Genomic DNA, 22,314 nt, shown 5'->3' on the forward strand with positions numbered 1-22,314 from the left:
AGTGGAGGCATCCAGATGGCAGGAGGGTCCAGGAAACAGCTGAACATGCTGAGCAGGCCTCCCTTGTGCCCGCTCCCCATGGCCCCATGGATCATCCGGTGCTGCAGCTCATCTCATTGGCTGGCTTCTGGTTACTCATCTCTCCTCTTCTCCATCTTCCCAGCCTGTGGTTGCCGTGGAAACATAGAACAGTGACCTCACTATAGGATGAGGGCTGGGGAGATGCTGCTTTTGGCAGGCACTGGTCTTGCTGCCTGCCAGATGTTATATCCACATCTGAATCTGCTGAGGGCAAGACAGAGGAGCACAAAAAGGGACAGGGCTCACATTCTCCCCCAAATGTAGTCAGCATAACAGAGGAAGAGGATGCAGGTAACTCAGAGGGATGAGGAGAGAACTGTACATACTTAGAAGGGAGAAGGATGTAAACCAGGAGGAAAGGAGATGGGGTGTGGCTTATGGGTTAACTTGGGTGACCCAGGTCTGAGCACGGAGGTGAGGTGGGGGAAGGGCAGTGAGGGTAGTTGGTCTGAGGCTTGTCTGGTAGAGCTCCTCAAAGCCCCATGCTGCTCAATTTGGACAGGCCCAAGAGAGGGAGCAAATGGATTTTCGGGCAGTGCCTCCCACCCCAACCCATCCTGAAAAACGTCTATAGCCCCTTTTTCACAGTTGCAGCAGTTTCCAATCCTGTCCCAGAAATAAGAAAACTGAGGATTAAAGAAGCAAAGCAATCTGCCTTGGGTAAGTAACTCAGCAGGTAGTGGCAGAGCTCAGACTAGGTCTTAGGTGTCTGCACCATCCCTGGAGACAATAAGAATAGCAGCAAGAGGAGCAGCAGCAGTGAACTTTAGTAAGTCAACCATGTTCAGCATTTAAATGTATTATCTTGGGCCAGGTGTCGTGGCTCACACCTGTAGTCTCAGCACTTTGGAAGCCAAGGCAAGCAGATTGCTTGAGGCCAGGAGTCCAAGACCAGCCTGGGCAACATGGCAAAACCCTGTCTCTACCAAAAAAACACACAAAAAATTAGCCAGGTGTGGAGCCATGTGCCTGTAGTCCTAACTACTCAGGAGGCTGAGGTGGGAGGATCCCTTGAGTCTGGGAGGTCAAGGCTGCCATGAGCTGAGATCATGCCATTGCACTCCAGCCTGAGTGACAGAGTGAGACTCTCTCCAAATAAATAAATAGGCCGGGCGCAGTGGCTCATGCCTGTAATCCCAGCACTTTGGGAGGCCGAGGCAGGCGGATCACTTGAGGTCAGGAGTTCAAGGCCAGCCTGGTCAATATGGTGAAACCCCATCTTTACTAAAAATACAAAAATTAGCCAGGCGTGGTGGCCCGCGCCTGTAGTCCCAGCTACTTGGGAGGCTGAGGCAGAAGAATCACTTGAACCCGGGAGGCAGAGGTTGCAGCGAGCTGAGATAATGCCATTGCACTCCAGCCTGGGCAACAGAGTGCAAGACTCCATCTCCAAAAAAAATCCTTCATTTTAAAGATGAAACTGAAGCCGGCGTGGTAGCGCACACCTGTAATTCCAGAACTTTAGGAGGCCGAGGCAGGCAGATCACCTGAGGTCAGGAGTTTAAGACCAGCCTGGCCAACGTGGTGAAACCTCGTCTCTACTAAAAATACAAATATTATCCAGGGGTGGTGGCAGTTGCCTGTAATCCCAGCTACTCGGCAGGCTGAGGCAGGAGAATTACTTGAACCCAGGAGGTGGAGATTGCAGTGAGCCAAAACAGGTCATTGCACTTAAGCCTGGGCGATGAGACTCCTTCTTAAAATAAAAAAAAGAAAGAAAGAAAAAAAAGAATTGGAGACTCAGAGTGGCTTAAGTGAATTGCCCAAGGCCACACAGCTAGTACCCAACAAATTTCAGATCAGAACGCAGATCTGCCAGCAGTCATTAGCCCAGCCCCAGCTCTCCATCATTGCATTATATGGGCCACGTAACGAGACAGTTCTGGTTCCTGGCCACACAGTCCTTGAGAGGAGGCCCTGTGTGTGAAGGCTGTGACCTTGAGTCAGAAATCATCTTTTCCCCCTCCTTCTCTCCTGGCACCTGTTCCAACAGTGAGATCACCAAGGTTCCATGCCCAGCCCTGAGGCCTGTCCCTATAGCTTTGGCAGAAATAAGCCTCTGAGTCTTCTGGCAACCGGACTGTCCAAAGGAATCAAGATCATAGGGTGGGGAGAGGGCTCTTCCTCCCTGGCCTTGTTCCCAGAACAGTCCAGGGAAGGGAGGCAGGGTTTGCACATGGAGAAACAGAGTCCCAGGAAGAAGGGCCTGCCATACTATACGCACGTGGCAGGCTTAGGGCTCCTGTGTTGGCTTCTGCAGGCCCACCCTGGACAGGCTGCTGCTGGCTGAAATTCAGTTCGGCACTACTCCTTGATGTGCAGAGCCTCCTGCCATCCCTCAGAAACTCATTTATTCCTCACTTCCTCCGAGAGGCCTACATTGGGCCCCCAGGTCAGGACAGGACAGGATTCCCTTTAGAACCACCACACTAGTTTTGTGTCTGGCTGCCCAGAGGTGTGTGTCTTGTTCCCTGTTGTCTCTCTCCAAAGCAGGGCCTGACACAAAGTAGGTGCTTTATTAACTGCTGAATTAATGAGTGAGCTCCTCAGAGTTTCAACATGTTCATCTTTTTAAAAAGAGAAAATAACACAGTAACACCTACATCATGGATTTTGCTTTAAAAGTTCAATGAGGCCAGGTGTGGTGGCGTGTGCCTATAGTCCCAGCTACTGGGGAGGCTAAGGTGGGAGGATCCCTTGAGCCCAGGAGTTTGAGGCTGCAGTGACCTATGATGGCGTCACAGCACTCCAGCCTCGGGGACACAGCGAGAGACCTTGTCTCTAAAAAATAATAATAAAATTAAAAGTTCAATGAAATAATACACCTAAAGCCCTCAGCATGCAATAAAGAGCAATACAAGGCGGGTCTTATTTTTACTGAAAGTGCTTAGTAAACTATACAGTGACAAACCACGCACAGCAGGCTCTCAAAAGGAGGCAGCAAATTACCCAAAAGTGCAGGCGGCTTGCTAGTGTGCACAGGTCAAAGAAAGGGCGGCAGGTGGGGAAGGCAGCCGTGGGCCCTGAAGAGCTGACCGAATTGGCAGAATTTCTGAAGGAGGGGAACTGGGAACGACCTGAGCTAAAGCTCGGAGCTGTGAGAAGAAACCGGAAAAGCCCGGAGCACTTGCAGGGGCGGGTGGGGAGTTGGATGGTGGTGTGGGGTAGGGTGGGGAGGGAGGAGGGCTAGTAGGAGACATTCCGCAGGGAGGGGCAAGCACGTGTGAGGCGGGCGGGGCGCGAAGGGTCAGGCTTTTGCTCAAAACAGGCGGAGGACAAGGTCAGCTCAGCCGCAGACCGAGCCCCTGCTGATTGTCTCCGCCACCGGGCAGTGAGAGTGAAGGGAGAGCGCGAGCTCTGAAGCCCGCTAGACCAAGCTTGCAATCTGAGCCCCATTCACCCCCTCCTATTTCTTGAGACCATGTCCGTTCCCCTCTCAGCCTCGGGCTCCTCACTTGTAAAACGAGGAGAGATGCCTGTGCCAGAAGTCAACCAGAGCTTTTCTCGGCATGGGCACCAGCCCAAGGGCGTTTTCCTTTTCTAGTCTCATCTCTGCTCTGAACCCAAGCTCAAAGAGGGACTGGGGGACGGAAGATATCCATGCCATGCGCCCTAGCTCTCGGGCTGGTGCCGGCTGCTGCCTTCTCAGATTCCAGAGTGCCTAGAGGCCAGGAAAGGGAGAAGGTCCTGCCAGACTAGGGTAGGGACTCGGGGGCCAGGCACTGGCGCTGACGCAGGCAAGCAGGGCGCCACTGGCTGGTCCCCACCCACCTCAGTGGGTTGGGGGATGGGCGGACCAGCCCCTCCTGGGTGAGCCCTAGCCTGGGGCTTCCTATTTCGGGAGCTGGGGGCGTGGGCCACGTCTCCTCATGTGATGCGAGGGCTATTTAAAGCGGCAGCCCGGCCAGGGAGCCGCCGTCGGAGCCCTTGCACGCCTGCTCTCTTGTAGCTTTTCTCAGCCTAGCCCAGCATCACTATGGTGGACGCTTTCCTGGGCACCTGGAAGCTAGTGGACAGCAAGAATTTCGATGACTACATGAAGTCAATCGGTGAGCAAGCCGCGGGGCTCAGGATGCTGGCTTGGGCTGGTAGCATGCCTAGCCCCATGCAGCACTCCTGCTGCATCCCTCCTGGTTAACACTGGGGAATACGGGAGCGCGGAGATGGCAGCCTGGGCTAGGGCAGATAGGGCCTGTAGGGAGGGGGCTTTGGTGGTCCAAATCTGGTTAGAGACCACGGTAGGGAGGTGGAGGAAGGAGGCAGCTGTGTGGGAGGCTCTTTCCAGGAAGAGGGATATATGAATTGGAGGAAGGAGGAGGGTTTGGAAAAAGAACACTGATCACAGGAAGGGGAGTCTAGCCAGGGGAGAAAAAGAACACGGGCATGGGTAGTTTAGAAATTGGAGGAGACTGAACCCAGAAAGGGAATGGGGCAGCTAGGGAGTGTACTATGACCTTAAACAAGTAGGAAATACCTAGGAGGAAAAAGATTAGTGGGGAAAAAACCGTGGATCAGTGAATCAGATATGAGAAGGACATAAGACAGGAAACTGCAGTAAGCAGCAATCCCCATCTCTCCATGTTGGATTTGGGGAAAGAATTCTTGTAGGAGAATGCCCTCTTTTCTCACCAGCCAGTCTGACCTTGTCCTGCAGTCTATGTAACCAGGCCTTAATCACTGTCTGCGAGCCTTGGGGTAGGGTGGGGCAAGAGGCCCATCATCAGCTGGGCCTTTCCTGCAACCCAAAGCTCACCCACCTGTGCAAGGGGTAGGCAGAGAAAGCCGTTGGACTTCTGATGTGCAGTAGAGGGTCCCAGAGCAAGGTCAAGACCTGGGAGGGAGGGTCACTGGTTTAGGAGGATGTGGAAAACTGCTGTGGTGTTGGGATGGAGAAGAATAAGGATTTAAAGAATCTTACAGGTGAGGAATTTGGAGATTCCCATACTATCTAGTTCAGCAGGGAAACTGAAACCAGGAGAGTAGAAATGTATAACAATTCCACAGCAGAGCCAATATGAAAACCTAAGGTTTCTAGATCTGTAACTCAGAGCTCTTCCCACTACCCTACAGGCCCTGGGAGTGGGAAAAGTAGGAACTGCTTAGCTAATTATTGACCTCAGCCCTTCTTCTACTGCTTTGGGCTTAGATGGAGAGGTCAAAGCTCTCAACAGCCCCTACCCTATCCTGGGCACTATGCCCAGTAATTCCAGGTAGGCAGTCATTCTTAGAGGACCACCCCCCAACCCCCACGAACACAGCCCAGCAGCTACTGGGAAGTTGGAATGACCAGATTTAGTTCCTCCTTCTAAAGCTGGGCCAGAGCTGAGTCCTTGAACTGAGCTGCAACAACTTTACCATTCTTGTTCTCTTATTCTGCCCCAAGTTGGGTAGGCAGGCTGGTCTCCCTGAAGTCCTGTTACCTTTCAGAAGCTTCTGTTAAGGCAGCCTGCATTCTTATCGTAGGAATGGAAAGCCTGGGAAAATACCCTCCTCAGCTCTCAGTAAATAGTGCTGGCTTCATTTCTAAGTAGAACCCAGATCTCCCTGAGTCTCCTAAATTCTGTCAGCTCAATATTCTTAGTTTCTCTTGGTTCAGACCCTCACTCATACCGCAGTGGTTTCCTTTTCAAACACTCCATACCTCTGGGTAGGTCCTAAGTGAACAGAGCTCCCAGTGCTGTGAAAAGGTCCTGCTCTATGCAGGGGAGCGTGATTGGCCTGACTCATCCTGATACCAAGGGGCAAGGCCAAGTTCCTCATTGGCCAAACAAAGGTGGGCTGATAGCATAATGGCAGAGGCAGCCCCTGCCCCTCCTGCTATAGACCTAGGGCTCTCAAGGGGCAAAGAGGTCCCGTCTAGTACCAGTGACCACAGGCACAACTGGTGGCCTGGATTGAATATGTGCTGGGCAGAGTCGCCCAGTGAAAATAGTCAACAGTTTTGGAGCCTAAATTCAAATCTATGTCAGTTTATTCTGTTTGAATTTAGACAAGACACTTCACTCTCTTCATTGTAAATTGGGGATAATCTACGCTTCTGGGCTGTTACAAGCATTAAGTAAAACCCATGTAGGGCATGTGCAGAGTACCTAGCTTCCAGCAAGCACTATGTAGCCAGGTACATTTGGAGACTTTACACACACCACTTCACTACACTGGGCTGCCTCCTGCCTCACCTCTGCCTTGGAGGACAGCTCAGTGTAAACTGCTGTGGGGAGAGGGGGCAGTCATGATTAGTTCTTTGTTCTTTACTTGCTTGCAGGGCACTTAGGACTTTGCCCAGTACCCAGGGAAGCCATGCTTGGGTCAGGAAGAGAGTCTCCGTAGAGCCTTAGACAGGGAGTCAGGAGACGGGTTTGAGTCTAACTCATTGTTGCTACCGCTTTAGGCTCCTCTTCAATCTGTACAATAGTACAAATACTTCCTTTGTACCTAACTCCTAGATCATAGATAACAGGCTTTGAAAATGATGGGTTGCCATATATAAGGGACAAGAGCACTAACACTTCTTAGTTTCAGGATAAAAACTTCCAAAGTTGGAAAACTCTTATGCCTAAGGCTTTGGAAGGGAAAGTCTACGTTTCTCTTCTTTCCTCAGCCTTATGCTCTAGCCTTGGGAGGTAGTATAGCTGAGCACTTAAGCAAGCTCTGGAGTCAGACAATTCTGGGCGTCAATATCAGATTTGTGACCCTGGGCTTTACCTCTCTTTTTGCATCTGTAACGTGGAAATAGTCTTCAGAGGAACAGGAAGAACTAAATGAGATAACATGTACAGTTCTTACTACACAAAAAGTTCATAGTACTTTTTTTTTTTTTTTTTTGAGATGGAGTCTCACTCTGTCGGCCAGGCTGGAGTGCAGTGGCACAATCTCGACTCACTGCAACCTCCACCTCCTAGGTTCACGCAGTTCTCAGCCTCAACCTCCTGAGTAGCTGGAATTACAGGCACATACCACCACATCTGGCTAATTTTTTGCATTTTCAGTAGAGACAGGGTTTCACCATATTGGCCAGACTGGTCTTGAACTCCTGGCCTCATGTGATTCACCTGCCTTGGCTTCCCAAAGTGTTGTGATTACAGGCGTGAGCCACCACGCTCAGCCCAATAGTAACTTATTCTAATCCCAGCTCTCCCACTGACTTGCTATGGCACCGCTGTTCCTTAAGTATCTCATCTGTCTAATGGGATCAGTAATCTGTGTTCACCAAACAGAACAAAGGGCAAGACTGAATTTTAAAATTCCCATGCAAAGGCTTTGAAAGATACAGTCCTCCACTTCCCCATACCCAGGCCTGAGAGTTATGCATTGAGTTTCTTGTACACTGCTTCTCTACCCGAGCTCATATACTCACAATCTTCCCCCTACCCTCAGGAGTGGGTTTTGCTACCAGGCAGGTGGCCAACATGACCAAGCCTACCACGATCATCGAAAAGAATGGGGACATTCTCACCCTAAAAACACACAGCACCTTCAAGAACACAGAGATCAACTTCAAGCTGGGGGTGGAGTTTGATGAGACAACAGCAGATGACAGGAAGGTCAAGGTAAGTCAGGGAAACGGGTTGGGAATGAAGAGTGCTGAGACTCTAAAAGAGAATAGGCTGGTAGTCTTGGCTCCCTGGTCTTGCACCCTGAGGGGCAGACTATCATGGGGAATTTAAATGAAACAAGGTTCATAAAGCCTGTGTAGTGCTAGAATGCCACTGCTGCTAAATACATGTCAGTTCTGTCCTCTTGTTTTCTTCCCTCCCTTCTTGGGATTCATCTATTGTCTGCCTCAGAATGGGCAGCACAGAGCCAGGATGTTCTTCTGACCTCAGTATCTACTCCAGCTCCAGCTGGGTGACCCTGTGCAAGGTATGCAGTAGCTCTAGGTTTCTTTCCCCTTCCATAGATGGCGGAGTTATGTGGCCATGGCTGTGACCTGAAGTGCTTTAGGAATGATGCCCAGAAGTCAGGGCCCTCCACTGAGTGAGGTCATTGTAGCCTCCAGCAGCAAAAAAGGCAGCCAGGAACAAGAAGCCACCTACTCAGATGCCGCTTCAACTTCTAATTCTCAGACATGGCCAATGACCCTGACAAACTATTTCCGATGTTGCCAGCGGACAGGCAGGAAGAGCTATGTTCCATGATAGGGCATTCACCTTGTCATGAATGTGTTTGCAGTGTCATTCCACCAAACCTTAGCCCCCTCTCCCAGGGTTCTGTCACCCTGCAGTGACTGTCTTGGCAGCTTGCCTCAGCCTTCCAGGCCAGGCACGGGAGTGAGAGAACTTAGGGGCTTTGATCTCTATAGGGTGTCCCTATAGCAGTGTTCTATCATGACACTATCATTCAGCCCCGTCAGCTATTTCCTCTTCCTCATAGCTGTCCCCAGAAAGCACAGCTGGGCATGGTGCCCAAAGATGGCAGTCTACTTGGGATAAAGGTGGCTGCCCCACCACATGCCCCTGCCTCCTTGGACTTGCCTACTTTCTCAAGGGGCAAGAACCCCAATTAAACACAATAGCCCTCTGGAATGCCTAGGGCAAAAATATCTACTCTGAGTAGGCAAAAAAAAAAAAAAAAAAAAAAACCTAGGGGAATGAGAACAAGGAGTAAGGTAAGGATAAAAAAGAGCATACTAAGAGACAGGCCCCATACTCCTTATCACCCAAACAATACACAGAACCTTCTCAGATTCTCCTACTGAACCACCTTGCTCATCAGGATCCCTTAGCCTGGCCTTGTGGCCCCCAAACTCCTAGGAAAGAGAGACCTGGAAGAGCTGCCAAATGAGAACCAGCTGATGTATGTATGGCAGCACCCAGAGCTAAGGAACACTTCAAGGGCATCCAGTCACAGGACTCTGTGGTTGCTGCCCTCTTGTCAGCTAAAGAGATTACATGATATGGACCAAGAAAAGGTGTAGGAATACAGGCCAGGAAGTCTAATTATCCAATACTTCCTATTGCTAAGGGTCTTTTAGACATTATGTAGACTAACCACAAGGCTGGAAAAAGATTCTCAGGACTATTCCTCCTCCTCAGTCAGTCTTTCCCAGGGGTAGACTAGTAAATCCCACCTGTATCTGAGGGGACTAGGCTGCGGGCGTCACCTAGAGTACAGATAACTGTCTATCTTGAAGGCTTGTGGTGCCTCTCAGAGCCAGGCTCTCTGGCTCCACCATACTGCCTGCCTCTCCCTCCTTGCCTAGTATCTGAAGGCCTCTTCCCTAGCAAGGCCGTAGTGGAGCAGAGGCTGGAGGTGAACTAGATGTCCTGCGGGGTTAGCTGGGAGGTGGATTGCCTGAGCTCTCATCCTCACACCATCACTAGTTTGGGTCAAAGTCTGTGTCCTCTGGGGCCCCAGTGTCCAGACCCCACCCTGCCCCTCAATCCTAAGATCACAGCTCAGGCCTATACTCTCTTTCCGCAGTCCATTGTGACACTGGATGGAGGGAAACTCATTCACCTGCAGAAATGGGACGGGCAAGAGACGACACTTGTGCGGGAGCTAATTGATGGAAAACTCATACTGGTAAGATGGGCAACTTTGGAGCCATATCTGATTGGTTATTACTACTGCTCTTTCAGCCAAGCCTGTTCTAAAAAGCCAAGTCCTTCCCTGAGAGCCATAGAAGCTGGGACAAGAGAGTGGTTGCAGGGTCAGGGTGGTATAAGGTGGGAATTTTCTGTGTAGTGGTTTTGGACTCACACTGGCTGGGACTCAAATCTTACCTTATAGGCTACATGACTGTGGGCAAATCACCTTCTCCAAGTGCAACTGTAAAATGGGTATAATACCAACCTTGTAGGGCTGCTGGAAGCCTGTAAGAGACAGTGTATGCACAGCACAAAGCATCACTGATTGAGGAACACAGCACGTGCTCCATGTCCTTTGTTTGCTCTTCCTGTGTTTCTACCTTGACTCGCCTCAGGAAGAAGTAGAAAACAGGGCCAAACCTGATCCCAGGCCCTCTAGGAGGGGCTCCCATTGCCTATCTCAGCATTCCCTTTCCTCTCCTCCCTAGGACTGCATTGTCACTTGCAGGGACAGGCTCGTGACTGGTGGGGAAACTGAATGACAGTACAGTCCTTTCTTCCCCATTCTAGTCCTACCCCATTTTCATGCTTTCTATGTCTGGCCTACTGCAACTACTTCACTACTGCCTGGGTAGGAAGTACCACAGCCAGGCTGGCAGATCTGTTCAAGCCTTGACTGAATTCCCCCCAGACCCAGGGAGAACAGCCAACTGTAGATTCTGCCTAACTGCAGGGCCTCAGGTTTTTCACCTAGGCATCTTCACTGCACACCTTCTTGGGTCAGCATAACCTCTTAACTGCATTCTTGCACTCACGTGGGACAGGGGTCCCCTTGAAGTTTGGAATGAGGTGCCTAGTTTTGGTGGGGATGTGATATGCAGGACCAAATTCTCAGGGGGCAACTGAACTATGGTGAGGCCATGGGTCTGGCTCTATGATGCCAGACTGGACAGTGGGAGGTACAGGGCTCTGGCCCTGGCACTACTCTAAGTTAGGGAAGGATTGGAGTTGGTAGCCAAATACGGTCCTTTTCTGAGTCTCTGGATATTTTTCCTATTTGTCGACTATAAGCCAGGCACCATCTTAGACACTAAGGATGAAGGAAGCCAAATGGTATAAGGGAAGGAGAAACACTCAGGATCTTGACCAAATTACTTCCTCTCTAAAGGCTCGTTTTTTCCAAGTCTCTAAAATAACAATTACAATGCCTGTCTTAAGGATTTGCTGTACATTATCAGAAAAAAAATTTATACACACACACACACACACGTACAACCGGCACATAGTAGGTACTCAAGTGACAATTATCAGGAGGAAGGGAGGGTAGAATGCTGGCAATGGCCTTCCTGGCTCCACCCCCCATCTCACTCTGTCTTTCCTTCCAGACACTCACCCACGGCACTGCAGTTTGCACTCGCACTTATGAGAAAGAGGCATGACCCGACTGCACTGTTGCTGACTACTCTGCCAATCGGCTACCCCTCGACTCAGCACCACATTGCCTCATTTCTTCCTCTGCATTTTGTACAAATCCACGAATTCTTCTGAGGTCAGGTGCCACTGGCCGGGATCCAGTTCCCATTGTGTATGTGTGTGTTTTTTTTTTTAACTGCACTCACAGGGTGCTCTGAGGTCAATAAAGCAGAGCCAAGACCACCTGGTTGCCTTTTTGCCTTTGGTAACGTAACTCTGAGAGTCTTGGTTTATCCTGTGTGTCAGACAGTGGGCAGAAATAACTGCCTGAAGGTTACTCAGGAAGAAGCACTGGATGGGAGACTGAAATGGACAATCTTGGAGCCTGTTAATCAGCTGATCGCCTTACACATTCAATAATAAAACAGCTGTACCTACACTTTGCCTTTACACTGCCCCCCCCCAACATGGTCAAATGACCTAGTTCAGTCAGTGATGGGGCTTCCCCAGGTTTGGCTACTGAACTGTCACTTCAGGCCCATCCTACACTGAAAGCTCCTGGGTCTGGCTGTTCTCTGTGAAACGCTGTAGTCTCTCCCTTTCCAGAATTCAGTTTCAGGGCACAGAACCCAGGCTTGTACCATGGTGGTGGGAGAAAATGACCACTGGCCAAGAGGAATGCTGACCTCTGCACCAGGCTAGTACTCATGACTACAAATTCTTACTGCTTCTCTAATCAACTCTGAGGGAAGAGGGCATCTGATCATTACAAAAGGGAGGGCTTATAAGTGATCTCCCAAGAAGGCTGTGATCTGCTAGTGCCTTTGGCTCTGTACCTCTGCTGGTCATCTCTCCAAGGTCTAAGGTAACATATTAAATGTTTTTGTCAGCTAATGCAGGCTCAGTGACTTTAAGTCTGTAAGTTACCCAGGAAGAAGGATTATAGGAAAAATAACTTTCGGTAAGCTTAAAACCAAACACATTTCCATTTAGTGACAGGAATTTAAGCAAGGACCTGAAGTAGAATCAACTGATTCACACAGTAGTAAATACAAAGTAGAACAATGATCTTGGCTTCGCTGTCTGGTTCAGTCATCTGCTGGAATGCAATACACAAGTTAAGTCACACTGCAGACTTTTCTAGCTGTGGCCGCTGGGTACCACTTCTAGCACAGAACTATGTTAGGAGGAATGGGAAAAGTGAGCACCACTTCTCACCATGTTCCCCCTCCTGCTGCCAGTCTCTCTCTGCTCCCATGTTGGATGCAGGAGAGATCACCCACCAATCGGCCCAGGACAGACCAATAGGAAGGGTCCAATCACTCTTCTCTAACTACAGTCGAACTCACCTCCACAACAGTCTCTGTGGCTCTAGCCTGGACTCCTTTACAGGAATCCAGCTCTGGCAGTGGCAGCTGGAGAGGGTAATAGGACCTCCTGCTGAATGAAGAAGTTGGGCAAATGAATGGGTGAGCTGCAGGGTTCACTTGCAAAGGGACCAGGAGTGACAAGGAAACAACAACTCATTCAGGCAGCTGCTTTTGACCTCTAACTCCCAAACCTGCCTGTTGCATGAGGGGAAGCCATCTCCCATGGAAGCAAAGTTAATGGGGTGGGAGGCTATATTCTCACTATTGAGTCTTTCCAGGAGTCTCAAGGAACAAGGCTCCTGGTTCCTTACTCTCAACCACCCCCTACACTCTTTCTGCTCTCACTCCTTGTGCTTCTTCTTGTGCTTCTTCTTCTTTTTCTTCTTCTTTGCTGCCTTGCTGTCTTTTGATGTGTGCCTTGCCCTCTTGCCTGTATCACTCTCAGAGTCTGAGCTGTCAGAGTCAGATGACTTCCTATCTCTATGTTTCTTTTTCTTCTTCTCCTGAAAAGAAAATTTTAAAAATCAACATTGTAGTGTATATTTGCTTTAAACAATCATAGCACATAATTAGGTGCAATGGCTCACACCTGCAATCCTAGCACTTTGGGAGGCCGAGGTGGGAGGAATGCTTGAGGCCAGGAGTTCAAGATCAACCTGGCTAACATAGTGAGATCTCATCTCTAAAAAAGGAAAAATTATAGCACATAATCAATAGGGGACCACTTGATTTTCTTTTAGACAGTCTCGCTCTGTTGCCCAGGCTGGAGTGCAGTGCAGTGGCACAATCACAGCTCACTGCAACCTTAATCTCTTGGGCTCAAGCAATCCTCCCACCTCAGCCTCCCAAGTAGCTGGGAGGGACCACAGGTGTGCATCACCACACCCTGCTAATTTTTATGGAGATGGGGTTTCTCTATGTTGCCCAGGCTGGCCTCAAACTCCTAAACTCAAGCAATCTGCCCACCTTGGCCTCCCAAAGTGCTGGGATTACAGGTGTGAGATACCATGCCCAGCCAACACTTAATAAAGTATAAGACATTGAAAACAATAAAGTAAATCTTTAAGTACCAACAAGAAAAAAATAGCTAAAACATGTTAAGTAAAAGAACCAAGACATAATATGTATTGTAGGTTCCAGTGTGTGTAACACATACATGTGTATTTATATATACATGCATATGATATAAAGTGTGTATGTTACACATACTTGTGTATATTTAGTGTATACAGAGAACACTGAAAAGGATACATCAAACTGGTAATAAGAGTTACACGTTGGGAATGAATTGAATGGGGGAAAGGATATGGGTCTTTCACTATTTCCTTCAAATACCTCTGTCCAATTTGATTTTTTTTAAAACAAGCATCTTATTACTTTTATTTTTTAAAGTGCAGGATATTAAAGCTGAAAGGGGTCCCTAAAGACTAGCCAGTCTATCTAGAAACAGTGACTCACATATCCAAGGTCAAAGAATAGGAGTAAAAGATTTAGAACTCCTGACTCCTATTCTGGTTTCTATTAGATCCTGGTGCCAGGGGAAATAACTGCCATCAAATAATAAGCCTGTACTTTCTACCCTTGAATATTCATCATCTCTAACTTTATAGCCACCTCGCAAGATTATATTCATAAAGAAAAGAGCTGAGAAAGAACTTTCCCAAAACTATACCCACCACACCATGCTACCAAAGTAACAGTACAAACCCATACAAAGGACGAGAGGCAGATTCCCAGGTGTCTAATGGGGCAGCATGAGCAGATTTTAAGCACAGCATAAATCTCTTCTTTGAATTTCAAATACCTATATTGCCTCTGTAAGGTTTCTAAGAAGAGGGAGAAAGTGTGGGAGGAGAAAGAGCAGAAAAGGATGCCAGCTTCCAACCAGCACACTCAGAGCTATAAATCTAGCTGAATGATACACCAGGTCTTAGGAGCTGGCTGTGAAGAATGGTGGAAAGAACACTGAAGCAGATGTCAGACAGACCTGGACCTGAGTTCTGGCTCTGCCATTTACTATTCTGCATCCATGGGCAAGTCATCTCAACTCACTGAGGCCTGTTCCCTTCAAATGTAAATTGGAGATAAGAATAACATCTATTGGCCAGGCGCGGTGGCTCATGCCTGTAATCCCAGCACTTTGGGAGGCCAAGGCAGGTGGATCATGAGGTCAGGAGATTGAGACGATCCTGGCCAACATGGTGAAACCCTGTCTCTACTAAAAATACAAAAATTGGCCGGGTGTGGTCCCGCAAGCCTGTAGTCCCAGCTACTCAGGAAGCTGAGGTGGGAGGATCGCTTGAGCCCGAGAGCTGGAAGTTGCAGTGAGCCATAATCCCACCACTGCACTCCAGCTTGGGCAACTGAGCAAGACCCTGCCTCAAATAAATAAATAACCCCCTGCCAAAAAAAAAAAAAAAAAAAAAAAACCACCTATGGTGACAAGTTAATGAGATAGTATCTAAGGCTTGGAAAAGTTGAAAGCCGCTTGTCCCAGATCACATAGGTACAGTTGGGATCTTCATGTAGATCATATGAATGGAAATCTCCTGAGTTTTCCTATGTAGTACGTGGCCCCTCTTTCTGTATAGCAACAGGAGGCCTCATGGTATGGTCATTAGAACAACAAATTTTGGAATAAGATAGAATTAAGTTCAAATTCTAGCTCTGCAACTTAACTCACTATGTGACCTACAACAAGAGATTTAACTTTTTTGAACCTCAGTTTTCTTTTCAGTAAACTGGAAATAGTAAGTACCTATTTCAAAGGATGCTATCAGGTTTAAACAAGATAAGCACTAACTATTAGTGCCTGACACATTATAGTCACTTAGTGGGAGCTATATGTATTTTTCTCTCATTAACTCCCAGGATGTTCTGACAGCCTGGCCAAGCATCTACAGGAGATAAGTCAATGTTTTAAGAGGAGATGAAATAACAATTCTTCCTTGGCATCTCCAATGGAGTAGAGAGAAGGGAACAAAGCTTCTCAGACCCACATTACCAAGCTATAACCAACCATGGCTCGGGGGAGCTGAGAGTTGGCAAATCAAGTTTAGCTATGTTGCTGAACCTTCCTGGATGGCAAGACCATGGAAGTCCATGGTCTTGGATATTATGGGGTCAGGAGCCTCACTGGGTTCTGCCCCTTACATAGGGGAAGATACTGGGAAAGTAAAAATGAAAATACAGAGTCTGGCACCAGTTCCCTGCAAGCCTGGTCCAGTCTGGATAAAGAAGTGAGGAGAGTAATAATATTGCCTTACACCTAAACAGTGCTTTAGTTTATCAAGCTTTTTGCATCCTTATCTTACACTAATAGTCTGTAGAGTCAAAATTCATGAGTTATTATTCCCATTTTACAGATGGAAAAAACTGCAACTCAGAAATGTAAAGTGAGTCGACCAAGGTTAAAGTGGCAAAACCACTATACTTTCTAACACAAGAGTTTGGCACTATTTCCACTTTGTTCTTTCTCAACGAGGAAGGCTCAGGAGGAGGGAAGATAAAAACAAATCACTACAGAGTCCTGGCATGCTGGAACATGTACTCTAGCTAGCACGAAGGGCTCAAGGAGATGGCCTTCTCTAGACCTCAACTTTGATGCAAAAGCTGGTTTGCAGCCTGAACAAAGACAATCCAATCCTCCAGCAAATGGTGTCATTCTCCCTGTGTGTCTAGCCTTGAGCTACAGAACAAAAGAACAATCACATCCGAAGTTATAATTCGGCTGGTTGCCATGGCTCATGCCTGTAATCCCACCACTTTGGGAGGCCAAGGTGGGTGGATCACCTGAGGTCAGGAGGTCGAGACCAGCCTGACCAACATAGAGAAACCCTGTCTCTACTAAAAATACAAAATTAGCTGGGTGTGGTGGCACATGCCTGTAATCCCAGCTACTCGGGAGGCTGAGGCAGGAGAATCGCTTGAGCCTCGGAGGCGGAGGCTGCAGTGAGCCGAGATCACGCCACTGCACTCCAGCCTGGGCAAGAAGAGCGAAACTCTGTCTCAAAACAAAAAACAAAACACACACACACACAAAAACAAAATTAGCCGGGTGTGGTGGCGCATGCCTGTAATCCCAGCTACTCGGGAGGCTGAGGCAGGAGAATCGCTTGAACCCAGGAGGCAGAGGTTGGGGTGAGCTGAGATTGTGCCATTGCACTCCAGCCTGGGCAACAAGATCGAAACTCCGTCTCAAAAAAAAAAAAAAAAAAAAAAAAAAAAAAAGTTATAGTTCAAAAGCAAAGTTGGGAGTTGGGGTGGTGGAACACAGAGCCAGAAGATGAACCAAGCTTCTGCTCTCTCAACTTCATTCACGTGAGAAGGGAAACAGAAGACAATGGGTAAAAAAATGACATGGATTCAAGTATCAGATGGAAATAGAAAATTAAAAATAAAAAAATTTTTAAATGGCATAGGGGTATGCGCCCATGTTGCAGGTCAAGAGGGTCACTGGGAAGAAGCCACTGCTCAAACATCTCAGAGACTGCTCTCTAGGAAAAGCATATATCCCTTGCTAGGGCAGCTAATCTACCCATTTTCACTATATTTCTAAAACAGGATAGCAGCAGCTCAGTGTGAGAGAAAAACAAAAATAAAAGCAAAAACTAAAAAAAGAATGTAGCAGTGAACATTTACTGAGTACTTAATTTTCTATTTTATTTATTTACTTATTTTTAGGATGGAGTCTTGCTTTGTCACTCAGGCTGGAGTGCAGTAGTGTCATCTCGGCTCACTGCAGCATCTGCCTCCTGGGTTCAGGCAATTCTCCTTGAATCACTTGTCGTCCCAAGTAGCTCGGACTATAGGCGCATGCCACCACACCGGCTAAGTTTTGTATTTTTTTTTTTTTTTTAAATACAGTTGGGGTTTCACCATGTTAGCCAGGCTGGTCTCAAACTCCTGACCTCAAGTGATCCACCTGCCTCAGCCTCCCAAAGTGCTGGGATTACAGGCATGAGCCATCACACCCAGCCAGTACTTAATTTTCTAAAGGCATGTGCATCTCTTGAGCCCAGGAGTTTGAGACCAGCCTGGAAAACATAGTGAGACCCTGTCTCTACAAAAACAAACAAACAAACAAAATGACCAATAACCTCCACGTGGCTAAATCTAGTGGTCAATTATTGGGTCTTATTTACTTGGTCAGTCAAGATGGATATAGACCATCTTACCTAGAACACATTCCTCATGTTATTTCTACCACACTCTCTTACTTTTCTACAAACTTCCTTGGCTATTCCCTTCCAGTCTTCTTTGCTAGTTCTTTGCTAGTTCATCCTCATCTCAATAACCTCTAAGTGTTGAGCCCTCTGGGGCTCGGTCCTTTAATCACTTCTCTTCCCTATATTTACTATGCAGGTGATCTCATGACCATAAATACCATCTATATGTAGATGACTCCCAAATTTATATATCTTACCTGGGCCTCTCCCTTGAACTCCAAACTATATATCCATTGTCTACTCTACGGTCTACTTGAATATCTGATAGGCATCTCAATTTCTATGCCCCGCCCCCTCCCAAACCTAGACTCTCCCAGCTTTCTTTCCATCTGTGTAGATAGCAACTCAAACTAAACTCCTGACTGCTCCCTACTCCGACACTTACTTCTCCTGCATTTCTTCTCTTAACTCAAATCTTCCAGTTACTCAGTCCAAAAATTTTGACGCCATCCTCACTCGCTCTTGTATCTTCAAAATATATACACACTTCAACTCCTTTCTCATCATTTTTACCACTGTCATTCTAGTCCAAGTCACCATCATCTCTCACCTGGATTATTATCTATCAACTCACTGCTTCTACTCTTGCTTTCTGAGCATCTAAGTTTCCACACAGCAGCCAGAATAATTCTCTTAAAAAGAAGTCAGATCATGTCATTCCTCTGCTCAAAACCTCTAAGAATATCCATCTCACTCAAGTGAAAGATGAAATCCTCCCAATCACCTATAAGACCCCAATGACCTGGGTTCCTTCTGATCTAACTTCCTCTCCTACCACTCTCTTTTCATTCATTACACTGTAGCCACAGTGGCATCCTTAATGTTCCTTAATCATGCCATACTCTTTCCCAACATCAGCTGTTACATTTGCTGAAATGCTCTCTCTCCACTTACCTGAATAGCCTGTGTCCTCACTTCCTTCTGATATCCACTCAAACAACACGAGAAAGACCTGGCCTAGGCCGGGCACAGTGGCTCACGCCTGTAATCCCAGCACTTTGGGAGGCCGAGGCAGGTGGATCACCTGAGGTCGGGAGTTCAAGACCAGCCTGAACAACATGGAGAAACCCTGTCTCTACTAAAAATACAAAATTAGCTGGGCACAGTGGCGCATGCCTGTAATCCCAGCTACTCGGGAGGCTGAGGCAGGAGAATCGCTTGAAGCCAGGAGGCAGAGGTTGCGGTGAGCCGAGATCGCACCATTAATTGCACTCCAGCCTGGGCAACGAGAGCAAAACTCCATCTCAAAGGAAAAAAGAAAAAAAAAAAAGAAAGAAAGGCCTGGCCTTACCATCCTATCGAAAATGAAAGTCACCTGCTCCCCACATCCTCATTCTAGGACTCCCTATCTCCCATAATCAAATTAATTTTTCTCTATAGCACTTATCACTACTTGATACATTATTTTTACTATTTTGTATTTGCTTACCAGTTTATTATCTGTATCAGTCGACTCCATCCATTAGAATCTAAGTGCCACGAAGATAGGGATTTTACCTGTTTTGCTCAGTACTTTACCTGCAGTGGCCCGAACAGAGCTTAGCACACAGTAGAAGCTCTATTAATGAATGAAGCTGGAGTATAGTGTGTGGGAAGAAATTGGTGGGAAACAATGCTAGGAAGCTGGGCAGACTGTGAAGAGTCTTAAAGGAACTTAGACTTTATGCCATAGAAGAAAGGGAACCACTGAAGGCTTCTGAGTAGGCAACACTGGGCAACGCTCTCTACTCTATCTGAATAGGCAGAGAACGTGTCCCTGAGTGGGCTCAGGACTGGCAACCTTTCTCTGTATAGGCACCACAAGAAGTTCTCTGGACAGCAGGACAGAGCTAACACTGCAGCCAAAGAATGACATTCCTATTTCTTGTTCTTCTATATATGATACAGCAGAAAACCATATAGTAAAATCAAAAGAAAATTATATTCTGAATCAAATAAATCTAAAGTTTACTATAATCAGTGGGCAGCTTGGTCCCCAAGGCATATACTTCCTCATAACACTGATACAGAAAGACCTACGATGGCATATGATTAATGAAAGACGCCAGTAAAGCACAGACCACAAGTTCATCGGAAGATTATCCAGGGATTTACTACAAAACCTCCATTTCTATTTTACCAACCACTTCATAGCCCATTTCCAATTGCAACACACAGTTTCCTTTTATTCTAATTATGCCCAAGAAAAATTACTTATAACATTCAGTCCCTGGGACAAAAATTGTTCATGATGCCAGATGCACACAACTAAACCAATGCATCCTGGACTTTGGGAAAAGGCATTCAATACACGTACGTTTTAATGAAAACAGGTGGGAAGGCTCAAGTTTAGGAAGATGTGCTATTCTTACTCCTGCCCCTGCTCCCTTCACTATCGCTCACTGCCAGCAGCAGGAGTCAATACCTAATTGACTCTGCAATCTGAGGGCAGGTCTCACTGAGTGAAGACACCCAAGGAATGACAGAGAGCACAGATTATGAAGTCTATCTATTCACAGGTAGTTAGTGCATGTATTCCTATTAAGTACCAGGCATTATTTGTAAAAGGTGACATCCTTTCCTTATCCTCGGCTATTTCTGGTGGTTCCTCAACATGTCTACCATTTTCTGTCTTAGAGGCTTTGCATTGTCTTCCACCAGACTACAAAAAGTGGGGCAATGAAACAGACTTGTGAAGAAACAGAGATGAGAACCTAATGAGACTTTCCAGGTCTAGTCCTAGGTGGCCTGACTACACTGCATTTCCTGTCCTTGGATGTCCATAAGATCAAATAACCTCCTTGGAATGTGTTTCTATCCTTTACCACCACACATACCTTGGCTGCTTATCTTTCTCCTTATGTGATTAGCTGCTTGAGTGTAGGTACTATATGATCTTTATTTCATGAGTTACTTTTTTGACTGTTAGAAATGCATTAACTGAACTTCACGAGTTACTATTATATATGCTCTTCCACATGCCAGGCATTCCTCCTCTCCACTGTCCAACTCAGGATCATGGACTGCTAAAGGCATGTTCCTTCACAAATCTACTCAGTTCCATATTTGGCTCCCAGAGCTGACTAGCCCTGAAACAAGTGTACAAATCTGCCACTTACACACCAAAAAAGCTATCTCAGGCAGAAGATTTTACTGGTAAGGAAAACCAACCTCCTACTGGAATCCAATATTTAGAAGGTAAAAGGAAACAGTCAGGAGGGCTGGAATCTTGATTTACAGTTGTGAACAGAAACAAATCAATAGATAACATCACATGGCTGCTAACGGTAGCTGGGAACAAAACAAAAATGCACCAAAAACTGACCTGATGAATCCTGATATGTCAAGTACCTAACATAATGCTAGATACCTATGAAGCAGATAATACATATTTGTTCAGTAAATGAATAATTGAAGAGTTAAATAAATGGCTGAAGTGTGATATACAGAAAAGAATATTGTTAGTAATCTGAAGACATGGTTCTTTTTACAGCATTATCTCTTATATTTGTGTGACTTCCGGTGAGTTACGTCAATTTCTCTGAAGCTCCATTTTACTCATGTGTAAAATGGTGGCCAACATGGCCAACAATCCTGGCTATCTCATAGGATTGTATAATGATAAAAAGAAACAAAAAATGAAGGTATTTTATAAACTGTAAGTACTAAACAAATATGAGGCATAAAAGATAATGACAGGATTAACAATGAGGTGAAAGGACAATGATGCTAGATGCTATCTTGGTAGAAATAGTGGGCATCAAGAGGAAAATTATACCCTTCTAAACTCCCTAGGAAACTTTTTAAACAAAGAGGGCTCATGAGTTAGAAGTTCATATACACAAAGATACTTTTTTTTGAGATGGAGTCTCACTCTGTCGCCCAGGCTGGAGTACAGTGGCGCAATCCCGGCTCACTGCAACCTCCGCCTCCTGGGTTCAAGCAATTCTCCTGCCTCAGCCTCCCAAGTAGCTAGGATTACAGGCCCTCACCACCACGCCTAGCTAATTTCTGTATTTTTAGTAGAGACGGGGTTTTGCCACATTGGTCAGGCTGGTCTCAAACTCCTGACCTCAAGTGATCCATCGCCTTGGCCTCCCAAAGTGCTGGGATTACAGGCATGAGCCACCGTGCCCAGCCAAAGATACTTTTACAAAATAATAATGTATAATCATTATTACTGTCATTGTTCATCAGACAATTCCTCTACTAAGTGAAAGGCAATGGAGGGCTGGGTAGTAGATTGACTAAGCAGGTCGTAAAGAGCCTCATACCTAGCAGATCCTCAATAATTGGCTTGGTGAACTGAAATACATATTTCAAAGCAGCTTTAGAAACAAAGGAATAAAAAATTGTACTCAATATATTCAGCAAAAATAACTCAACCAAACACCCACAGAAGTGAGATATCCATATAACCACTTTAGGAATGTAACAAGTACCATTTACCTCTAAAAGGTTAAAAGAGAAAGAATAATGTTTGGAACCTCTAAAAGGTTAAAAGAGAAAGAATAATGCTTAGAACATACAAATAGAATCACAGTTAAAAATCTAGATCTGGGCCGGGTGTGGTGGCTCACATCTGTAATCTTAGCACTTTGGGAGGCTGAGGTGGGCGGATCACAAGGTCAGGAGGTTGAGATCATCCTGGCTAACACGGTGAAACCCCGTCTCTACTAAAAATACAAAAAAATTAGCCGGGTGTGGTGGTGGGCG

General features: G+C 46.7%; 2 protein-coding genes across 9 annotated transcripts in view; one reads left to right on the forward strand and one right to left on the reverse strand.

Moving 5' to 3' along the window:
* The window catches only part of LOC105494607 (zinc finger CCHC-type containing 17), a 162,390-nt gene that overhangs the window by 84,561 nt on the left and 55,515 nt on the right, over positions 1-22,314 (reverse strand). For 5 of the 6 annotated variants that reach the window (XM_011763163.2, XM_011763166.2, XM_011763164.2 and 2 more), the window contains one exon: positions 11,984-12,894. The exons of the other annotated variant lie outside the window; for it this stretch is intronic. In XM_011763163.2, coding sequence (XP_011761465.1) covers positions 12,733-12,894 — 162 coding nt within the window. In that variant the 3' untranslated portion in view covers positions 11,984-12,732. Of the gene's footprint in view, positions 1-11,983; positions 12,895-22,314 lie in introns of those variants that run through there. 6 annotated transcript variants of the gene reach the window in all.
* Positions 234-11,264, forward strand: LOC105494608 (fatty acid binding protein 3). 3 transcript variants are annotated; one of them, XM_011763168.2, is made up of 6 exons: positions 234-372; positions 656-741; positions 4,031-4,130; positions 7,456-7,628; positions 9,502-9,603; positions 10,994-11,264. In XM_011763168.2, exons 3-6 carry the CDS (start codon positions 4,058-4,060, stop codon positions 11,045-11,047), a joined length of 402 nt encoding a protein of 133 aa, XP_011761470.1. In that variant the 5' UTR covers positions 234-372; positions 656-741; positions 4,031-4,057; the 3' UTR covers positions 11,048-11,264. The 3 variants fall into 3 exon arrangements, with proteins under 3 accessions (XP_011761470.1, XP_011761472.1, XP_070953231.1); XM_011763170.2 differs by lacking the exon at positions 656-741 and having other exon boundaries at positions 264-372; XM_071097130.1 differs by lacking the exons at positions 234-372; positions 656-741 and having other exon boundaries at positions 3,977-4,130.

Source organism: Macaca nemestrina, chromosome 1 (assembly GCF_043159975.1).
Source record: "Macaca nemestrina isolate mMacNem1 chromosome 1, mMacNem.hap1, whole genome shotgun sequence".
Lineage (NCBI taxonomy): Eukaryota > Metazoa > Chordata > Mammalia > Primates > Cercopithecidae > Macaca > Macaca nemestrina.

Excerpts from the sequence above, each read along its gene's own strand:
- LOC105494608 (XM_011763168.2), top strand. The coding sequence starts at position 4,058 with ATGGTGGACGCTTTCCTGGGCACCTGGAAGCTAGTGGACAGCAAGAAT. Across the intron at positions 7,629-9,501 it reads CAGATGACAGGAAGGTCAAG|TCCATTGTGACACTGGATGG; the intron begins GTAAGTCAGGGA and ends CTCTTTCCGCAG. Across the intron at positions 9,604-10,993 it reads TTGATGGAAAACTCATACTG|ACACTCACCCACGGCACTGC; the intron begins GTAAGATGGGCA and ends CTTTCCTTCCAG.